The sequence below is a fragment of the Furipterus horrens genome, unplaced genomic scaffold, assembly GCF_987537825.1.
Source record: "Furipterus horrens unplaced genomic scaffold, mFurHor1.1.pri manual_scaffold_4, whole genome shotgun sequence".
In the NCBI taxonomy this organism is placed as follows: domain Eukaryota; kingdom Metazoa; phylum Chordata; class Mammalia; order Chiroptera; family Furipteridae; genus Furipterus; species Furipterus horrens.
Window position 1 is genome coordinate 108,846,646 of NW_028327174.1, and position 16,579 is coordinate 108,863,224.

At 39.4% G+C, this 16,579-nt stretch overlaps 1 protein-coding gene across 2 annotated transcripts in view; it reads left to right on the forward strand.

Moving 5' to 3' along the window:
• Window positions 1-16,579, forward strand: part of KITLG (KIT ligand) — a 99,189-nt gene that overhangs the window by 20,789 nt on the left and 61,821 nt on the right. Inside the window, exons 2-3 of one of the 2 annotated variants that reach the window (XM_090273904.1) lie at window positions 10,378-10,466; window positions 15,421-15,534. In XM_090273904.1, the coding sequence (XP_090130030.1) occupies window positions 10,455-10,466; window positions 15,421-15,534 (126 nt within the window). In that variant the 5' untranslated portion in view covers window positions 10,378-10,454. The remainder of the gene's footprint in view (window positions 1-10,377; window positions 10,467-15,420; window positions 15,535-16,579) is intronic. The other variant, XM_090273903.1, reaches the window with a different exon arrangement.

Here is a 16,579-nt window from a genome sequence, read left to right on the forward strand (position 1 = left end):
TGAAACCTAATCCCATCTGCAACTGAAGCTAAATGCAAAGTAGTCCAAGAAATACAGATTTTAGTTTTGCAGACACTGTAGTTCAGAGGGATATGCTAGGAGAGAGCTGGACTGAGAATTAAAAGAGCCAATCCACAGTACCCACCATGCTCATTACATTTCCAATAACTTCATTTTTCATGTTATTCTAAATCAGGATCATCTGATATGTAGCCCTTGAACCAAATGCCACCTGGTATATATACCTCTAAGATCTTTTTGTTTGTTTTCCCTAATGATACAGCACCCGTGAACAAGTACATCCTAAATAGCCTGTCTCAGACTTCAGAGAGCACCTCAAAATTACAGGAAGGGCTTGTTAAAAGTGTGCATTCCTGAGATAAACCTTCAGAAAATTGGATACCTCAAGGTGCCCCGGAATCTGCATTCTAAGTAAATACCCCTGGTGTTTACACTTTGATCTAAACATATGATGGTCAACTTCCCTTGTTGCAGTCAGGGCACCTTCCTTGAAACAGGGGAGCATTTCAACAGTTCATTCAGTTCAGCCAAAGGCAATTGGTGCGTCCAGCATGCATTGCAAAATTGGGAAAGCTCCCGCCATGACCTTTGCAAATTGAACTTGTCATCTGATGTGATAAAGAACATGATCAAAATTGTGGGTGTTTTTGAGCTCATGCCTTTAGCCTCATTGGTTTTGCTGCTGTTTGGAGGCAGTTAAAGCAGAGTACAAAGATTTAATTTATTTTAATGAAGTCAGAAGCCCAGGTGGGGGGAAAAAAAGCTTTGTTGGAGGTTTCCTGAGCTGTTTTCTGAGAGTAAGTTTTCTTTGAATTTAAAGGTCCTATGAGACCATATTTGTCAGACTCCCAGTAGCTGATCTGACAAGACATCTGAACACACTTAATTACAACTGTATGAGAAAATGTACGAGAAGTTCTAGGAAGTTCAGGCATTCAGTCTAAGCTCAGCACATGGGATCAGATAGCAACTGGAGCCCTACACTTATTGTCCAACTCTCAACTGTTTGAAGATCAAAAGGTTTTATAGATTTTGAAGAATTGCAGGGATCTTTTAAAAATTTAATGAGAGTGATGTTTTTATTTTATTTGGAAAATATTTGCTTAACATCTTGTGAGAGGGAGAGTTGAAGACCTGATTCTGAGTCCAGCTTATTTAGTTAGTTATTATTGTATTTTTTTCCATTACCGTTTATCCCCTCCATACCCTTCTCCACCCCCACGCCACCCTCAGTCACCACACTGTTGTCCCTATCCGTGAGGTTTTTTTCCAATTTTTTAAAGTATATTTTACTGATTATGTTGGTACAGTAGTTCAAAATTTTTCCCCTTTGCTCCCCTCTGCCCAGTATCCCCCTTCCCTCCAGCAATCCCACCCCCCTTAGTTCATGTCCATGGGTCGTGCTTAGAAGTTCTTTGGCTTCACCCTTTTCTTAACATCCCCCTGTCTGTTTTGTACCAACCAATTATGTTTCTTAGTCCCTGCACCATTTCTCCATTTCTCCCCCTTCTCCCTCCCAGCTGATAACCCTCCAAGTGATCCCCAGACCTATGATTCTGTTCCTATTCTGGTTTCCTTAGTTGGATTTTGTTTTTATTTTTTAAATTCGGTTGTTGACAGTTTTGAGTTTGTTATCATTTTAGTGTTCATAGTTTTGATCTTCTTCTTCTGAAATAAGTCCGTTTGACATTTCATATAATAATGGCTAGGTGATGATGAACTCTTTTAGCTTTACCTAGTCTTGGAAGCACTTTATCTGCCCTTCCATTCTAAATGATAGCTTTGCTGGATAGAGTAATCTTCATTGTAGGTCCTTGCATATCATCACATTGAAAACTGTTTGCCAGTCCCTTCTTGCCTACAAAGTATCTTTTGAGAAATCACCTGATAGTCTCATAAGCACCCCTTTGTAGGCAACTCCCCACTTCTCTCTTGCTGCTGTTAGAATTCTCTCTTTATCTTTCACCTTTGGCGTTTTAATCATGATGTGTCTTGGTGTGGTCCCCTCTAGGTCCAGCTTGCCCAGGACTCTCCATGCTTCCTGGACTTGTATGTCTATTTCCTTCCTAAAATTTGGGAAGTTTTCTTCCATTATTTTTTCACATAAGCTTTCAATTTCTTGCTCTTTCTCTTCTCCTTCTGACACCCCTATGATTCAGATGTTGGCATGTTTAAAGTTGTCCCAGAGGTTCCCAAGCCTCTCCTTGTTTTTTGTCAATTCTCATTTCCTCATTCTGTATTGGTTGACTGTTTTTATTCTTCTTTATGTTCCAAATCATTGATTTGAACCTCAGTTTTCTTCCCTTCACCATTGGTTTTGTGTGGATTTTCCTTTGTTTCACTCAGCATAGCCTTCACCTCTCTTATGCATTTGCCGTACTCAAGCATATCTGTCAAGCCTCCAAGCATCTTTATCACCACTGTTTGGAATTCTGCGTCTGCTAGGGTGGCTATCTCCTCATCTGTTAGGTTGGCTATCTCCTTGTCGTTTAGTTCTCCCACTGGAACCTTGATCCATTCCCCATTTTGGGCCATACCTCTCTGTCTCCTCATCTTGACCGGCTCCGGTGTTTGTTTGCCTCTGTGTCTTGGGTAAAGCTGCTGCTCCTGTTACATTGTAAGGGGTGGAGTCTTAGGGATTCATCAGTATAGGACGACCTGTCTCACCACATTGTGGTACTGTGTGGGGGGAAGGGGTCTGAGAGGAAACAACACTGCTTGCCCATCACTCGCCCCTTTTCCAGCACTTCTCCAACTTCTGTATGGTACTGGCATCCCTCTGGCTGCTTCCTTGGCTGTTGTTCCCAGAATGGATGGGACTGTGGATGTTCTAGGACCATGGGGGCCTTTTAAATAAGTGGACTCTGCTGAGAGACCAGCAGTTTCTGCCTCCACCCTAACCTCCACTGGCCTGCACAGTCAGAAACAATGAGGCTTGATTTTTCCCAGTGCTGGGACCATGAGCTGTGCGATCTGGTGAGAGGCTGGGAATGCTTCCTAGGTTTCCCTCCTGACATTTTAAAATGTGTAACTGTGCTTTCCGCTGGCCTGCTGCTGATGCTGCCACCACCGCTGCTGCCACTACCACACCATGTCCTCTCCGCCCTGGCTCCGCCCCTCCTACCTGTTCTGATGAGTATTTCTTCTTTTTATCTTTTGTTTGTTGAACTTCGATGCAGTTTGATTTTCTGAAACTTCTGATTGTTTCTAGTTTTGAGGTAGTTGTATTCTTTCCTAGTTGTAGAGGGAGACTCAGCGTGTCTGTCCATGTCTCCATCTTGGCCAGAAGTCCTATCCATGAGTTCTTTCTCTCTCTTTTTTTTTTCTCTCTTTTGCTCAATCCTTGAACTCTACCCCACCCCAGAACTGTCACGTGCTCGCTATCTATGAGTCTGTGTCTCTGTTTTGCTTGTTAATTCAGTTTGTTCATTAGGTTCCACATATGAGTGAAATCATGTGGTAATTGTCTTTCTCTGACTGGCTTATTTCACTTAGCGTAATGTTTTGCAGGTTCAGCCATGCTGTCACAAAGGGTAAAATTTTCTTTGTTTTATGGCCAAGTAGTATTCCATTCAGAAGTGAGTCACATAGTTGGAAGAGTATTAATTACGATTTATGTTTTTGTAGCTATTTTTGGAAAGCTTATTGTGGTGGTTCAATGTTAGGAGCAACTATTTGACATAGTGAACAATGTCATCCCAAAAGAACCAGTTCCCATGGAGTGCTGAAACTCGGTATGTGGATATACGTTCCTATACCTTAGCCAATGTTGGGGGTCTGTCTCTTCTATTTCTTTGAAAATATATTCATATAGCAAAAATAACTGGCAACAGATATGTACCTCTAGGTTCAACATTGGGCTAGCATTTACAAGTTTTCTAGTCTTATTTTGTTTGTTACATATCATCACCCTCATAAGAGAGTTAGTCATCAACTAGCATCTTTCTAAAATACAGTGGATTATACTGTTTAGGGAGATTTTTTCCCTCTACTTTTATTTAACTGCTAAAGACCTGTATTTATGAGTAACCAATGACATATATTAGCATTGTTTTGAATGAAATGGTCTCTACCGCTGGCACAAATGCTTATTCTGTAGTGTCTGTCCCTATCAAATATAAGAACACAATTTGAATGCCTAGACCCTAGATTCTAGCCTGAGGTAAAGGTCATTAATAGGGATTTTCATACAGTGACAAAGCCTCTGAACTTCTGTGGCTCTCCTTAACATAGATATGGTGTTCCTCATGAACAGACTATTTAAGAAAGAGGAAGGCTTAGTTCATTTTAGCCCCAGTCTTTTAGAGCTATCTTCCCTTCTCCAAAGACTGAAGTTAACTTTCTAGCCCTTCCAGATACAACCCAGGCCAGCTGTTAGACCCTTGAAATTTCTGTATACTCACTTACCCCTGTGGTCCATCCACTATGGTCTGACTCACTCCATGGCAACTGTCTTCATCAAGGTCAACTCCATTAGGTACCCACAACAACCATCAGGTTGACATCTTTTAGTGCTTGTTTTAGTGATCGTTCTCTCTGTTTTGTATGTTCTTTTCCATTGGCCACAGTACCCCACAGTCAACTAATCTGTCTTTCATGTATTTGGCTCCTCATTCTCTCGTCTCCTGTACAGATAGTTCTTTCTCCTCCTTATATGGTGCGATTCTTCAGAGTTTGGGGTGATAAATCCCAGTTTCCAGCTGCTCCCTCTCCTCTCATCCTGGCTCAATGAACAGCGCCACTTTTCCTGTCACTTAACCTGGAACCTGGAAGTCATTTGAGACTCCTCCACTTTTAACCTCCCTTACTTTCTGTAAGTCACCCAAGTCCTTCCAATTGACTTCCACAACCCATCAAACTTGTGTCTTTCTCTCCATTCCCACTGCCACTGCCGTAGTTGGGGTCCTTCTCACTTCAACTCTGGATGATTTCAGTGACCTCCTAATTGGCCTCCTGTCCCCCATTCTGTCCTTTATCCTGACACCGGATAAACCTTTCAACAATAAATCAGATGCATTGTTTCTAATGAAATAATCTCCCAGCTTAAAGTCCTTTGGGAGCTCCAGTGCCTTTAAAATAAAAAAGTCAATTAGCAAAATTGGGAGGGCCTCTGCACATTTCCCTAGCCTCATGTAATAATGCTTTTTCCTTGAAACTCATTTTTCAATGGTATCATAAACCTGAAGATCTGTGAAAATGTACCTTCCCCTCTGTGGGCACCCACTGCCTCCTCTGGCAGGGGTTCTTCACCCAGCTCTTTTTCATTTAGCTACTCCCTACTTACCTTTGAAGAAAATGCCATCTCCTCCCTGGAGCTATCTCTGAGCCCCTTCCTCAATTTCCACCCCAGCCCCCAAAGTCAGGTTTACCTGTCCCTCCTGTGCCCTTTCCCTCTCACAGTCTATTGCCCTGCTACAGTCCCTAATAGTTTAAACTTCCAGAGGCCAAGAGACCGTATCTTCTGTGGCTTTATCTTAGTTACTTATGAGGTACCTAGACATGTTTATTGAATGAATAGCTCTTCTTAAAAGTCTGACAGCACTCAGTTTGATTGTGTCAGAAGGAACAGCTTATCAATTTATTTTTGGGGTTCCTCCCCTTTCGCTAGCTATGTGATTTTCTTTAAGCTACAGCAAAGTGTAACTTGATTTACCTGCACTATTTGTTTACTCAACCTAGTAATAACTTGGCATTGTGGTTTCAATTAGAAATTGATTTAGACAAAGGGACCCATGTGCCTTCCAAGGCATAAGCATTTTAAGTAAAATTAAGTAGTTCATTAAATATGAATGAAATCAGTTTTGTTTCTGACTAGTCCAGTACTTTTCTTTCCAATACTGCGTATTTCTTTGTTAAAACTCACCCTGGGGATTTACTTGCAGAGTGGCCATGAGCGAGTTACTTAATTTCATTGAATCCTGTTTTACTCACCAGCAAAATGTGGTAATAATATCCACCTGGTTGATGGGAAGGCTATATAAAATAATATCTGCAAACTGTTCATCCTTTTTGTGGCCCTTAGTCAGAGTCAATATATGTGCGTTATTTTCCCTTTAAATAATATTTACATACCGAGTAAGGACTGACTATCATAGGATGATCTTCCCGTAGATTGAATAACAAAATCCTTAATTTCTTCTTTTACATTAAAGCCATCATCTGCCTTTTTATGTTAAGCAATTCCTTTCTGGGATGGTCAGTTTTTGTTATGAGATCATATTCACTGCATATTTTAGTGATTATTCATATTTAAAAATACTTTTTATTTAATTTCTTCACAAAAGGATCTACATGGAAAGAGGGTGAAGAGTATCTTCATAAGATTTTAGTGTACCAATTTGGATTTTAAGCTGGTTTGAGTTTCACTTAGCTGTACTGTTAGCATCTGCTTTCCTGATAGCAATAAAGTTTCAAAAACAAACAAGACTGTTAAGTGTTCCTTTGCCTCTTTGAGATTACTGGACAATCACTAGGGAAGAGTCTGTATAGGAAGATTAGGTATTTTCTCTTAGTGTTTAATGGTAAATTTTTAAAAACTAAAAAACCTGAAGGATGAGGTCATATGGAATTAAGTGGTTATTTACTGAACAAGAATCTGTTGTGGGTTTTCTTCAAGATTATTTTTGAAGACTATGGTTCATATGAACTCAGAAGAGAAGAACTTGGGACTGATTACTGTACCTGTGTCTTGGTAACTTGCTTTCCTGGCTCTTGGCTCTCTTCCAAAGCACACTGGGGCTACAAGGCAACTGCCTGCTTCTCTAACTGGCATTCAAGATGAAAGAGGAGATGGATGTTGTTTTTGGCAGCAGCTGCTTTTTTGTCTGGGCAGTCTTAATACCATTTTGTAGGTCTATGCATAAAGAAAATGAGCTACACAGACAATCCAATACCTTCTTGACTTTGAGGAGTCTGTAATGTGGATTCTAGCGATGCATATTTTAAAATCGCTTCTCACACTTATAGGAAAATTTATTTTTTTCCAAGTTTAGAAGATTGGAATCTGTTGGTTTCTTGGACAGCATATGTTCCCCTGATGTTCTTGGGCTGCACACATGTTCATTTCTACCAAAGGAAAGAAGTCTGAAAAGTCACTTCTGTGTTATAACACATGTTGAGATCAAGTAAACAGTTTGCTTAAGGGGTGTTGCAGCTCCTTTTCCTGGCATGTGGCTTTTTACTGTAAGGAAGGCTCTTATGTTCAGGAAGAACTGATGATTGGATAAATATTCCACTGGGGTCTGCTGAGATTGATTCTCAACAAAAATGAGATTTATGTAAGACCTTTGCCTTCTGAAGCTCCAGCCTCATCTTCCTGTAACTTTTCTCCTACCCACCCAACCACCGCCTTTAACGTACCTTTCCAGTCCTATCTGCCACTGTTAAAACCTGCCCCCCCCCAATAAAAGGCCTGCTTTATCTGTCATTCATGATTGAGTATGAATTTTAGTCACTACTACTTCCCTCTGCTAGGACTGTTTCTGTCACACAGTTCTAACATTGCATACAGATTTCTCATTAGTTTTCTCATCATGTAAATAATTTGAAGGCAAATTTTAGCAATGAAAAGGTTATTGAAATTGTGTATGTTGTGGGGATTATATGGGGGGACACTTAATAAATGTCTCTAAATAAAAAGATCTAGAACTGTGTGCAATATGTCTATGCAATGAAAGGTTATCATGAACTGAAAGGTTATCAGGCAATGAGCGTGACCTGAAAAGTTGTATCATACTAAAACAAAGTAGCCAAAGAAAAATTCATGTGCAAAAGCAGAGAACGTTACAGAAAAAAACAGTGAGATGATGACGCAAACTAAAAAGATACATTTTAAAGAAATCACAAACACAGGGACATTTGCTTCATCCTTGTCACCAATGGGTATGTGTGTATGCATACGCCCACGTGTTTAGACACCCGTCAACCCTTGTTGGAGCTTCCAGAAGTAGAGGAAGAGAAATAAAACACATAAATATTTGTTGATATATTGGAACACCTTAATTGGAAATCAGTGGACCCTTGACTGAAACTACACAACACACAGAACTAAGAAATACATTGAAAAATGCATCTGAACCCAAAATGGAAGTCAAAAATGCCCATGTAGTAAAGGTCATGGTCTGTTCATGAAGGATCAACTTACAAAGTCCTTTCTATGACAGTTTTAGTCAAACAGTTTTGAAACACTTGTTTCCCCGGTTTCCTAGCAATCCAAAACCCATCAACCATAGCACCTGTAGTTTGAACAGTTTTGATTTGATTCTCATCACCACTCCCTGAGGCGGGTGAGGAGAATTTACAATTATTGTCACTTGAGAGACTGATAATCAGCTATTCAGAGGGATTAACTGGCTTGTGCCACGTTCAGGGGCTCAGAGGTTTTCTGGAGACATGTTCTGTACTCTGCCATCGCACCACCGGTTTTCAAAAGCATTTTTTCCCCTCCATTCTTGCCCTTGGAAACCTTTGTTCAAACGAAATGTTACTCAGAAGCATGAACAAATAAAACGGAGCGGGGGGTGGGGGGGAGCTGCTTATCTTAAAGCGGGGGTAGGAGGTTCAGCATACTGACAGGCAGTTGATTTTTCTTACCAGAAACAGCTTGAGTGTTGTTCAACTGTCCATTCATTCATTCATTCATTCATTCCGAAAGTAAGTTTATTTTTTCTATTGCAGCTGTAATACGTTACGGCAAATTTAATGACTTAAGACAATACAAATTTACTTTATTACAGTTTTGGAGATTCAGAAATCCAAAATGGGGTTTGCTGAGCTAAAATTAAGGTATCAGTGGGACTGTGTTCCTTCCTTAAGGCTCTAAGAGAGACTGTTAACTCGCTCTTCTTCAGCATCCAGAAGCGACTTGCATTCCTTGACTCCTGGACCCTGTCCTTTTTCTTCAGTGCCAGCAATAGCAGATCAAGTTCTTATGTCACATCTTTCTGACCCTTCTTTCCTCATTGAATCTCTCTGAACAGAGCTGGGAAAGGTTCCTTGTTTGTAAGGACCTAGCTGATTAGATGGGCTTGGAGAACTCAGGATAATTACTCTATCTCTAGATCCTTAACTTAATCACATCTGCAAAGTCCATTTTGCCATGAGAGTGGCCAGAATTAGGATGGGCCATCATTTTGCTACTGTTCCACCTACCATAAGCATCCATGGTGGGCGAAGTGCTATTTTTGCCATCAAGCCTGTGGAGGCTAGAAATGAGCATGTTAACAAGTAAACTGAGAAACAAACTGACAAAGACTAAAATAAAAATTTTAAAACAGACACTTAAACCATTTGAAGCTACTTGGAGGATGATAGGCACAACTATGTAACTGAGATGTATTTTTCCCCAGCTTTATTGAAGTATGATTGACAAGTAGAAATTATAAATACTTAAGGTGTACAGTATGATGTTTTAATATATGCATATATTGTGAAGTGTTTAACACAATTTAATTAACATATCATATCCATCACCTCAGAGTTACCTTTTGTGTGTGTGGGGGGGGGGAGTGAGAACATTTGAGGTCTATTCTCTTAGCAAATTTCAACTACACAGTGCAGTATTATTAATTAGTCACTATGCTGTACGTTAGTTCTCCAGAACTTACTCATCTTAAAACTGAAAGTTCGTACCCCTTTGATCATCATCTTCCCTTTTCTTCTACCTTCCAGCCTCTGGTAACCACCGTTTTATTCTTCTGTCTATTACTATGAATTCAACTTTTTTAGATCCCACATATAGGTTAGATCGTGCAACCTTTGTCTTTCTATATCTGCCTTCTTTTACTTAGTCTTCCCTTTATATGATGAGTTTGACCCATCAAGAAAAGCAAAGATTAATATTTCTACCCATGGTTTAAGAAATCAGGGAATTGTATGTGCTAAATATTAGGAAGATTTCTATATAGAGTCAATACTACTGAAAAATTACTTCTCCATATAAAGATGTAAGCTCCATTTTTCAGCCCTCTCCTGAGAATACTGACAAAAGAGGTATTGCTGCTGCTCTGCAGAGTTCTCAGGACTGCCTTTCCTTCCTAATGTTTACTTATGCTGAGTGAGTTGTTGAATTTTATGAAAGGCAAATATTCCTTACCAGTAGTGAAGTATATATAAAATAAAATTACTATGTGGGTTTATTTAATAGCTTTAAAATAAAGTGCTTCAAGAAATATAGGTTTGTTTGGGATATTTGAGTGTATTAAGTTAACAGATTTAACTTCAGTCCTGACCAAAGAGATTTATACACAAGGACCAAAGCCCTGTTTTTACAGATTTTGTATATAACTGATGCAAACAATAATATTGATGCTGCCCTCTACTTGAGATTCAGCTCTTACCCCTTCTTGCCTTCTTCAGGACATTGTTCAAGCCATTCCTGGCCTTCTGACCACACAGCCGATTGCACCTGCCTCCTGAATCAGCCCCACAGGCATATGGACGTCCTGGTACGTCTACCATCTCACAAATAACCCCCCAATTTCTTGCCAACCGTCGCCCCACTTCGCTTTTGTTTGTTTGGTCCCTTTGAAGGACAGCCCTTTAAATGACTGTCTATATTCACTGTAATTACTCTCCTCCTGTGTTCTCTTAAATCCACTCCAGACTGGCTTTTTCCCAGAACTGCTTCAATAAAAATGATATGATCAGTGTCACCAGTGATGTCTGTTCCCTAAACCCAGTGGTCAGTTCTCAGTCCTCATCTTACTTGACCTATTGTGAGTATTTGACATAGTTTGACATAAAAAAAAAAAATATTTGGCCTCCTGCTACTTTTTGGCTTCTCTTTCAGGTTCCTCTGTGAGTTCTCAATCTTTTGCCAGCTGTTAAGGCTAGAGCACTTTGGGATCAATCCTTGTTGTTATTTTTTATATTTGTACTCAATCCCTTGATCTCATCCTCTCTTTTGGTTAAAATTCCATTTTTATATCAAAGGCTATCATATTGATATATCCAGCCCCAACTTCCCTCCTTAATCCAGATTCAAATATCCTGACCTGGTATCATCAGTAGGATATCTCAAAAACACTTCAAATTTAGCACACCTAAAACTCAACTTCTGATCTGCCCTCCAAACCTTCTGTATCCTCAACCTTGTCCATATCAGTTGTTGGCAACACCACCATTCCTGTTGCTCAGGCCAGAATCTTTGGGGTCACTTTTGACTCTTTTGAATCACATTCCAACTGTCGGGAAATTGTACTGGCTCAGGCTTGAGGAGACAGACATCCAGAATCTAACCACTTCTGGTCAAAGCATTGCTACAATCCTTTCTTGCTTGGATTAGAGCAATAGCCCTTAACTAGTCTGTTTCCAGTTATTGTTAACCTAAAACTGTTCTTACCACAATAATCCAAGTAATCTTTTTTTAAGACTTTATTTTTTTGCAGCATTGCTTCCCCTATTTTCAATGTCACCCACCAAAATGACACATTTGTTACAATTGATGAACCTAGGTTGACAGATCTTAGTCACCCAAAGTCCCTAGTTTACATGAGGGCTCACTGTTGGTGATTTTGGACAAATGTAGAAGGACATGTGCCTGCTATTACAGTGTCATACCAAGTATTTTTACTGCCCTAAAAGTCCTTTGTGTTCTGCTATTCATTCCCACCCCTCCAGCCCATGGCGATCTCTGATCTTTTTACTATCTTACAAATTGCCTTTTCCAGAGAGTCACTGTAGTTGGAATCACAAGTATGCCGCTTTTTCACATTGGCATTTTTTACTTAGTAATATGTGTTTACATTTCCTCCTTGTCTTTAACATCTTGATAGCTTAACATCTTGATGGCTCATCCCTTTAGCATTGAATAATATTGCTAGTCTGGATGTACTACACTTTATTTATCCATTCATCTACTGAAGGACATCACAGTTGCTTCCAAATTTTGGCAATTATGAATAAGCTGCTAAAAGAATCAGTGTGAGGGTTTTTGGTTGGACATAAGTTTTCAGCATCTTGGGATAGATGCCAATGGCCATGATTGCTGGATCATATGGTACAAATATGTTTAGTTTTGTAAGAAACTGCCAAACCAGTCTTTTTGTTTTATACGTGACAGAAAGGGTTGATTTTTATTTTGTACAGAGGTATACACAGGACTGGAGAGTTGGAGGAAGAGACGGAAGTGGACCCAGACACGGGTTGCACACATTATTTTACATGACTGAGTCACGAGGTACACCTTTTCCTCAGTGGCACACCTTACATTTGGGACTGGTAGTGGATTTTCATTAGCTTCCAGATGAAATGGAGGAAAAAAAGCAAGTAAATATTCTTCCCAGACATTTCCTGAGTTCTTTCAACAAATTTAAATATATTCATATCTCCCCTGCTCAGGATCCTGCAATGAATCCTGTTTCATTCATTGCAAAAATCAAAAGTCTGAACAATGGGGAAGAAGACTCTACATGATCCAACTCTCCATTCTCTCTGACATTATCATCTGCCCCCCGTTTAGTCTTGCTGTTCCTTAAACAATGTGGATTCCTTTAATAGACTTTCGGGCCTTTGCACCAGCTTCTCTCTGCAATACTACTCTTCCCATAGATACCTCCATAGCTCATCCTCTCAGCTCCATCCAAACTTTGATAAAATATTGCCTTCTCAATGAGGCACCACCAGATACCACCCTGCTTAAAATGTTAGGCTGTTTCCCCACATACTGCAGTCCTGGAAAGAAACAAGTAACAGTTCTGGGGCCTTTTCTCTAGACTCAGGGATGCCTGAGGATTTTGCTCACTCTCTAATCCCTGCAACAAGAATTTAGGCTATGTATAGGAGTATAGCTATACTCCAAGAGAATCCTGCTGACATTTCTAGGTAGCAGAGTTAGTACCGGTATGCACTTTATCATTGAGACCCTTACTATTGGGAGGTAGCTGTGATGGAGAATGGATGGAAGCCCATCACATGCTCTTGAAGGGGCTATTCAACTAGCAAGGTCTAAACCCAAAAAGTGGTTCTGCCCACCCAATGTCACCCATCATCACCATACATGTCGCCTAGTGTTCATTGATATGCGGACCTCTGCTTGGTGCTGGGCATACTTTTTCCTTGCCTGTCCTGTGTCCTGTTCTAAAGTTCAGTAGTGCATTTGGAGCTGAGGGAAGCCTCTGACTCCTTGTGAGTGTGATTGTCCACTTGAACCGAGACCACACTACTGCTAGTGCAGCAGAGTAGACATTTTAATCCTATTTCCTTTACCTTGGCCAAATTTTCCTTTTTCCATGGCACTAAACAGCTTTTGACATTCTGTATAATCTAGTTACTTACTGCTTTTTGATATGATCTACTTTCCCTCACTAGAAGATAAACTGCCCCTCTCTGTTTTTTTTTTTTTTTTTTTTTTACTAATATGTCTCAAAATCTGAAACAGTGCCTGGACACACTAGATGCTCAGTAAATATTTTCTAAATGAATGAATGAATGAATGAATAGATGTTTGCTTAGTGTTTCTTCAATGCCAGGAATAGGGCATGGTAAAGATAAGTAACAAAATTTGTCTTTTTATTCCTTAGAGCCTAGAATATGAATATGGTCATTAGTGAGACTGGCCATTTACCAGGTTCTTTGGGGGGATTCACAAGTCATATCATGAAAATGGAGTCTTGAATAAATATATTTCAAAGGTAGGGGGGCATAAGGTTTTAACAATTATAATGTAAAAGAAAGCTTGAGTTTAATCAATTATATCTACATCTATGAAGGCCGACTAAGTGATTAGGGGTAATTTTATATGTTGGCATATCCCAGTAAGAAGAATCCCTCAAACAGAAATCACATACACAATTTAGTCTTAATTTTGGTCCAAAGGAGATGGTAATATGAAGAATGTGACTCCATAGTACTCAAAATAGCCTTAAACAAAATTAAGCAGGATTACTGCTAAAAGATTACAACAGTAAAACAATAAAAGGGTTTTAATTTTGTTTACAAGCCACTATTATCTATGTCGGTAGCATTGTAGTCTTAGAAATTTTACTAAATGGTTATTATCATTTGGTCCAGTGTAATAGTATAATACTAGTTAGCTTGCAGATATTAATTAAAACAATAATTAAAACAATAATCTTGTTCCTTTTGATACATAGCTAGCTACCTAAAATAGGGAAGATTTCTAGCCCTGTGCATAAGGGCCTTTGTGTAATTTTAAGACACCATAGACAGATGTAACTCATAAAGGCCCTCTTACGTTTTGGAATACCTTCACATCTCCGTGCATTGCTCACGCTGTTTATTTTTCCTGGAATTGTCCTCCTTTTCTTGTCAACTCTTGCAAACTCCCCCTCATCCTCCAAAATCCAGCCAGAGTCACATTTTCTCTCTGGCTTTCCTCCACACTGACTTCCTGCTACAGGTTCTCCCCCTTGAGATTAATTGATTAATTGTTGTCCTCCTTTGTGTTCCCAAAGCGTTTACCTTAGGTTTGGGTGTTCTTTATTTAGTTCCAAGGGCATCTCTGTCACCTTTGTTTCTCTAATGACTGGTACTATCCCTGTCTTATAACACGTGTTCAACGCATAAGTATTCCGTTTGAAGCATTAGATTATTTTTACCTTGATCACTGATTCATCCAGCGAAATATTTATTAAGAGCTTTTTATATGCAAGGTACTGTGTCATACATTGTAAAGGTACTGAAAAAAAAGTCACATGCCCAATTTCTTAAAAACTTAAAATATAGTGTAATAAGAAAACATAAGTCATGCATAAAAGTAACTGTAATACATGGTTTGAAGTGTTATTTTCCAAGAGAGGTGTGTGAGTGTGTGAGAGAGATTACTTCATGCTAGGGTTCCAGAATGTCTTCTTACTGACTAGGGAAGTAGTTTTCCTTATTAAATAGCTAAAAAGCTTTGATTCAAAACTATGATTCTTTTGATGTCTCACAAATTCGGTTAAACTCTATCCTAGACCCAAAATCTCTCTCCCTCCTTTGAACTTGTGTACTATTGTGGATTATTGGATTAAAACACTGCTCAAGGTAATGCTGCTACTTGCCAAACAGTCCACATTTTAAGTAGAGGAAGTTTCATTTGGTACCTTCAGGGACGAATTTAACACATTCCCTAGTTTTTATAAAACACCTTAAGTGATGAAGCCGTTACATGTTGCCACAAGTTATTTCCAGTTGCTGGTATAAATAGGCTGTAGAAAGCTTTTTGACAAAAGTTAACAGTAATGTCACTGAAGTGAAAAATCCAAACCATATTTAACTGAGAATTTTTTAAAATTTGGGTCAGCATAGTTTGAATGATCCACACTTAACTTTATTGACGCAATAAATTTTTTAATTTTGGTAAATTGCATTTTCCCACATGAAGGCGTAAGGTGTTAATAGTTTAAGTGATTACAGATACTAACTGATGGTTACCAGTGGTTTTCTCTTTCCATTTAGACTTGGATTATCACTTGCATTTATCTTCAACTGCTCCTCTTGAATCCTCTTGTCAGAACTACAGGGATCTGCATGAACCGTGTCACCGATGATGTGAAAGACGTCACAAAACTGGTAAGTAAAGGATGCTCTTAATAGCTATGACATTTTTTTTAATGCTTTCTCAAAATGATTTTATTTCTTCTTGCTCCAAACTGGTATTTTTCTAAGACAAGGACATAAATCGTTGAGTTAACTAAATGGTTCACAGAGAGAGTGTGTAGGAAAGTATGCAAGGTCATAGAGAACCTGTTGGTAAAATTGGCCCATGGCACGTCACTACATTGACTTCTTTTCTTTGCTAGTCTTTTCATTTCATTCACAGGCAATGAAGGACACTGGAGAGTTCCTGTGTGCTGATGTGCCCCCAATAGCTTGTTCCCCATAAGCTCTTTAGTGGGTTCTGCAGCATGTCTTATTTCTCCTCCATGTGCCTTCTTACCTTTCTCTAACAAGCAGAGGAGATCTGAGGTGGCCATTCTCCCCTTTCCAGCAGCTGGAAGAGCCCATTAATGTGGGTGCACGTTTGCTCCCTCACTGAACATAGTTGGAGGAGTGTTGTTGCTCAAATGTTAACCAGACTCATCTCTCACATTTGCCACATTGGAACTCTTCCCTCAGCAAAAGCCATTTCTCACTGGTGCCTATAGGCATTGTGGCTTCATGCCATGCTTCTCTTAAAATGCAGACCACAGACACAGAGGGCATACCACATCTAGAATGTACTGTTTCCAACTGTGACAATCTTGGAGAGGTTTTATTTGCTCATTTGAATTATGGAGTGTGGTTTTAGGATGAACAACACTTGAAAGGCATTTTGTAAGCTCCTGGTTCAAAATAGCCAAGAGCACTTAGTTATTTGAACATTGGTTAGAGAACAGAGGTGATGTGAGGCTAATAAAGAAATCGGGGTTTTTATAACATGTAGAAAAGAAAGAAAAGTAATAGTTGAGATATTTATCTTTTCTACTCTTGATATACATTTCCTGGTTTATATGTTTTATTTTGGATTCATAGCTGAACTTCCAAACAGAAGTTTAGTGCTATGGTCAGAGTCCTGCTAATTTAGTCTTGGTGTGGAATTAGGAACACACACCCACACCCACATATACAGACACAC